Consider the following 6,255-nt stretch of genomic DNA (forward strand, 5'->3'; position numbering starts at 1 on the left):
CAAAAGCAAAGGGGAGAATATGAGCATCCGTGGGTAAGGGCAGCCACATCCTCCCAGCACAGGGGGGTCCCGGCACCCTAACACCAGGCTGGGATCTGAGTCTGCCCCACCAGCTGTGACAGAATGGGGACACACATCACAGCACTCGGCCTGCTCCAAAGAGTTCTCATGAAGTCCAGTGCTCTTTGGATGGTGAGACACATCAGAGCATGACCCCAGCTCTGGAAACCCCTGCTCTAAGGCTACAGGAACTTCTCAGTGGAACAGGCTTAACTCATTTCTCGCATTATTTCAGAGTGCTGGACAAAAACTGTTTGATAAGGAACCAGCAGAAAACACCAGTACCCTCACGCTTGCAGGGCCAAGACACTCAGTAGATCAGGAAAGGGCAGCTCAGTTTTGACATCTCCCTACTGGAAACCACAGATACTGGAGAGAGCTGCCCCTGTGTGCTGCTGGCCTGCTGTCGCAGGCCATGCTGGGACATCCCAGACCCTGCTTGGCACCCCACCGAGGCAGAGTGTGTCTCCAGCCAAGCCGTGGGGCCTCGCTGGCGAAGCCATCACACACCTTCTGCCTTGGTTTCTTCAGTCTCCTCCGCCGCCTCCTCTACCTGTTCTTCCTGACCTGTGGAATAACGGGCAGTGTGAGTCCGACAGCCATTGCTCCAGTTGGCTTCCTACAGACCCCGGTGTCAGGACAACTGTGGCACAGAGCCGGCCGAGAGATTGACCTGGGGGAGATGGAGCCATAGAAGAAAGAAGCAGCAGCTCAGAAAGTAAAGGGCTTCATTCTAACCTTTACCCAAGGGCTGCTCTCTGTGCTTGGGCAGGGCAAAAAAAAATGAAATTAAAGTATTTATAGCCCCCTCCTAGTTTGTCCCTCATTCCCACTCATGCTATTACGATACCCCAGGACAGGGGGGAGTGATTTTTATTGCTTTCTTCTAGCCAGTGAAGAAGACGACTGGCTGGCATTAGGGAATGTGCCTTCAGCACCTTCATGATCTTATTTATGACACTGTTGGAGCATTTTTCCACTGGAGGGAGCAGTATCCCCACAAGAGTCCTCCATTGGAATCAGAGTGGTGCTGGGGGCCACAGGTCCTGGGAAGACTTGTGGTCCCACAGCAAGAGAGAAGGAAAGAAAAAGAAGATAGTAAACCACGAGTGCATTTGGTTGACAGACGTAAGAGAGAAACCACAGGCACGGAAGCAGATATGTACAGCAGAGTAGGGCAGGAAAGGGGGACTGCAAGAAGCAAGAGAGAGAAGTGGAAGAATGAAAGAAAACCATTTCCCAACCACAGAGAGGCAAAAGACACACCAACCCACGACATATTCACAGCAGCAGTGGAGAGATGAAATAAAGAAAGGTGCAATAACTACCGTCTTCTTCCTCTATCCATTCTTCCTCTTCTGAGCCAGGGAGGAGGGAAAGGAACAAGTGCAGAGGTTAGTCAGACGTCACAAAGCTGTGGAGTATAGCTATGGCGTGCATGAGATGAGGACTCAAGCACTGCAGTGGTTTCCCCTTTGTGTCTCTCTTTGCTTTTAGAGTTCAGGACAGTTTGCCATGCAGCAGCTCGGGCTCCCTGGTGGCACCCTGAAGCAGCAAGAGGCTCAGCAAAGCCCAGCTCCCAAACCCAGCCCCAAATGCACGGCCCAGCTGTGCCGCAGAGCGGCTGCATCGTGGGGTTTGCTTCTTCGTAGAATCATAGAATCGTAGAATCATAGAATCACAGAATCATAGCATCGTCTAAGTTGGAAGGCACCTTTAAGATCATCAGGTCCAACCATCAGCCTAACACTGCCAAACCCACCACTAAACCATATCCTTCAGCACCACATCTATGTCTTCTAAATACCTACAGGGGTAGTGAGATTGGCAGGATGGGGAGCCTGTTCCAGTGTTTGATAACCCTTTCTGTGAAGAAATTTTTCTTAATATCCATCCTAAACCTCCCCTGGTGCAACTTGCGGCCATTTCATCTTGTCTTATCACTTGTTACATGGGAGAAGAGATCAACCCCCACCTCACTACAGTGTCCTTTCAGGCAGCTGTAGAGAGTGGTGAGGTCTCCCCTGAGCCTCCTTTTTCCAGGCTAAACACCCCCTGTCCCCTCAGCCGCTCCTCATGGAAGTCCTCACAAGTCCTCTGGAACTTGTGCTCCAGACCCCTCACCAGCTTCATTGCCCTTCTATGAACATGCTCCAGAATCTCAATGTCTTTTCATCGGACTGAGGCAGGTTTATACTTGAGCATCATTAATATACATTCAGCTGAGGCTCCAGCTCCCATTGCGTTATTGGGCTCACATCTCTGCTAACGCCCAAGTCCAGTATTTCCACCCCTGTTTTGAGTCAAGGGATCACTCTAACAAAAGAGATCCCAAGAAAATTCAGGCTGGTTTTGATCCTACTGATGTTCCACATGGAATAATCTGGAACATGGTCTCATCTGCCCTTTCTGGTCATGATTTACCCATTGCAGTCAAGGAGCTTACCACCACAACCCACCCAGGCAAAACACTGAACCAACAGCACTTGTCTCTTGGTCCTTGCAACCGCCGGGGGAAGACCTACCTTCTTCCACGTACTCCTCTTCACAGAGCGCACGTGCGCATGGGAGAGAGGAAAGGGAAAGAAGATGCAGGTTATTGACGTTGCTCTGATCGTTTCTTAGATTCAGCCTCGGAGCAGCTGCAGATACTCCACGTCCTCTTACCTTCCTGCTCCCTGCAAAGCACAACACATTTGCAGAGTTACAGTGATCAGCTACAACGGGGTACGTGTGTCCATCAGTGAGGCAAAAGGGGAATTTGAAATTTCCTCAAGGCTGGCTCCCCTTTTGCGTCGGAGTGGGCAATGACTGCTGGGCAGGTTGCTGTGTGGCGTGCCATAAGGTGGCAGCGGAGACAGGACAAGACCCAGGTCACCCTGCAGGCTGGGGATGGCAGGAGATGAAGCACTTGACTGACACTTCAACAGTGGTCAGTGCACAACACTGTTCTGCAGCTTGAGATGATCGAGAGAGCATGGCCTGTAATCCTGGAAACAGGCATCTCATGTCCCACCTTTGCCCTAAAGTCCTTTCCTGACCTTGGGGGAGATGCACAGTCTGTCCCCAGGGGTGCCCAGGGGACGCCAGGCGCAGAGGTCAGACTGATTTTTAAGACGTGCGTGTCTGTTGTGGCATTTAAACTTAAGAAAAGGATTCAGATCTGCATTTTCTGCTGGTGGAGGGGAAGTAGGAGCTGTGTTTGGACTGCTCCCTATAAACACATAGCTTGGGTATTGAACCTCTTCTCTCCGGGGCGCGCCTCGTGGTCCAGCAGCCCCCACCAGCAAAAGTTGCCCTCACATTTGGGCCTTGGGGAGTGGTGCTCTGGATGTGGCAGTAGGGCCCCAGCAGCACCAGGCTGATGACACCAGCTTTTCCCAGCTCTGTCTCGTTGATTTGGACTGGGGACGGTCCCTTGCCGTGTATGTGCTGACACAGTTCCTCATGCAGAACTCCCCACTGCGGGGAGGCGCAGCACCATCACAGCAGCGGTGCAGATGGGCACAGGGTGGAGGAACCTCAAGGTCCTTTCGCGCTGGGTACTGGGGTAGTGACAAGAGCCGGTGCCCCCCGAACAGCACCCTTAAGCAACGCTGCGACCCTGTGGGAAGGCAGGAATAGGGGGAAAGGAAGGGTACTTAAAACCGCACCACTTACTGCTCATATTCTTCGACGACCTCTTCAGTGTCCGACATGCCTGGTTATCTAGCAGAATTCAAGGCAGATTAGAAAAAACAAGGGTTAGGAGCTGAGATAAGGACAAGCACAGCTTGTCCTCTGGTGCCCGAGACATGGGTACAGAGATGCTGCGTCTCTCCAAAGCGCTGGGAGCTTGGAGCTGGCCCCAGCCAGGCTGTGACAGCGTTATCTGGGCAGAGATAAGGCTCCCCCCTCCCCTCCCATCCCAGGATCACAGCTCGCCCCAAATAGGAGACAGGAGATTAGACAGAGCCTCATGCAACACTGATAACTGCTGTCAGGAGCCGTGTCCAAGACACGCAGCTCCCCTCGCCGCAGCCGTCTCAGGGTGCTGTGTTTGCTCAGGGCAGGGGAAAATAACCCAATTAACATTCAGTTTGTTTTGCTTCCTGACTATTCTTAGCTCAGTTGGGATAGAGAAACTTGCAGGGACGTCCCGTTATCTCAAATTTACAGCCCTGCACAAGCCGCAGCACGAGATCTCAGTGAGACATCCCAGCCCTCCGAGCGCAGAGCGTGCTCCGGAAAGGGGCGATCTGGGCTCAGCAGGAGCATTTCTCTCCTGGTCCTGGCCCTGGGACTGAGGGTAGCTAAAAGGAATAATTCACAGCCTGATTTGGCAACAGGGCTAATGACTCTGCAGAAAGAGCTCATCTTCCCAGCACACCCCTCTCCCTCCCAGCCGTGACCAGGAGGACTTTACTCATTGTCCCACCTCATCTGGCTTCCACCCAGTGTTCCACCGCAAGGTCTGCACAGACCAGCCCCGTGATCAGCCCCAACCCTGGGCATCCCGGAGCAGCCCTGAGTATCAGCCCAAGCCCCTGCACACCCTGTCAACCACTCGCGTTCATGCCAGACCTCGGCAAAGCTGAGATGTAGCGGGAGAACTCAAGGCAGCTCCAGAAATAACTTCCAGGTGCCAAACCACCTGTTCCCAGAGCAGCACCGCTTCACTTCTCCTCCTGCCGGCCCTCTGGGAACAACTGGTCCTGGCTACATCTGTCAGGCATTTATTACCCAGGATGGGCAGGACAGGCTTCAGGATTGCTTTTTCAAGATGCTGAATCCAGGACTGGAATCCACAAGCACGGGAGAGGCGCATTACAGGACAGGTGCCGCTGCATACCCGTGGCTCCCGGGGGGTTGTCAAATCTCACTTTTGAGCAATGACTCAGAAGGTGCTTTTTGGAGACAAATGAAGTCAGAACTCAGCCCCATTTGCCTCAGGTTCACCACCTGCTTCTGCCATCGCCGTTCCCTTCCCTCTGATGCATCTGGGGCTTGGCCCTAAGCACACCCCTCCAGCACCATCCCCTCACTCTCTGCTCCCTGTTAAATAACAATTCCTGGCCTTACTTTTCCCCCAGGCTCAGCGTGGTCTGCTACCTCCAGAGTTTGGCCAAATCATTTCTGTGGCATCTGAGCACCCAAGACTTCATGTGGTCCTCTCATGACACAAAAGTGGAGACTCTCTCCTGGCCATGATGGTGCAAACACGTGTTTTTGAAAGCTTATTTCTACATTTCCTTTCACCTCCTCTCTTATGCATCGCTAGATCCCACAGAGTATTTGCTGAGGAGCAGCAAAAATCCAGGACTGTTAAGAGACTACACAAGAAAAACTAATGTTACACCAGAAAGTGGTTCTAGGAAGTACTTATCCATCCTCTGCACAGGAACAAACAAACCTTTCCATTAAAGCTTTGAGATCTTGTTATGAAAGAATTAGGAGAACCCAGCAGACATACAGAGTTAAAGAGGAAACATTGTACATATTATTGACCAAAAAAAAAAAATCTCCCATCATTTGCTGTGGATTAAATACTCCAGATATCCCTTCCACTCCTTAAAATCCCCCTCTCCATTGGCTCAAGGATGGCTGGTCACACCGCTGGGACTGAGTTAATCCTCCACGGTTCACAGTCTCTGCTTTCCTCCAGGCTACCCAGACATGGAGCTCTCGTTTCCCAGTGTTTGCTCCAGTGTGGGTCACATCGCTGCTCCCTTCCCGCTTGGCTGGGTCAGACGATGCACAGGAGCATCCCACCTCTAACCCACCCCACTGACAGCCAGTGAGCCAGGGCCAGGCTGGCCTGGGCCCCCCACGGGCATCACATCCCTCCTGTCCCCTACAGAGACACAGGGAATAGGGATCTCTGAGATCCCCCTGGCACCAGGGCAGCCAAAATCCTTCTCAGCTGCCTTGGCACACATCAGGGTTGTTCGAAAGGCGTTGGACAAGTTGAAATCACGAACGCCCTGGAGAGGGTCCTGGTACTTTATCCATGGGAATGCCTTCGTAGCAAAAAGACACCCCAGTGCAAGCAGCTGGGGAGGGCCATTAACCCCGAGCCAAAACCCTTTTGGGTCTTTAACAACTGCCCTTCAACTGAGCATCCTATGCCACCAGCCTTACCTCTGCCGCGGGCGCCGGTGAGGTCCCGGGGAGCCGAGGGGAAGCCGGCGGGCGTCTAGGAAATGCTCTTTTGGG

General features: G+C 52.7%; 1 protein-coding gene across 1 annotated transcript in view; it reads right to left on the bottom strand.

Moving 5' to 3' along the window:
* The window catches only part of TNNT2 (troponin T type 2 (cardiac)), a 10,025-nt gene extending 6,267 nt beyond the window's left edge, over positions 1–3,758 (bottom strand). The window contains 4 exon segments of the mRNA XM_009881316.1: positions 571–627; positions 1,389–1,418; positions 2,538–2,559; positions 3,717–3,758. Coding sequence (XP_009879618.1) covers positions 571–627; positions 1,389–1,418; positions 2,538–2,559; positions 3,717–3,758 — 151 coding nt within the window.
* Positions 3,759–6,255: the final 2,497 nt, after the last annotated feature.

This window comes from Charadrius vociferus, unplaced genomic scaffold (genome assembly GCF_000708025.1).
Source record: "Charadrius vociferus isolate BGI_N301 unplaced genomic scaffold, ASM70802v2 scaffold333, whole genome shotgun sequence".
Classification (NCBI taxonomy): domain Eukaryota; kingdom Metazoa; phylum Chordata; class Aves; order Charadriiformes; family Charadriidae; genus Charadrius; species Charadrius vociferus.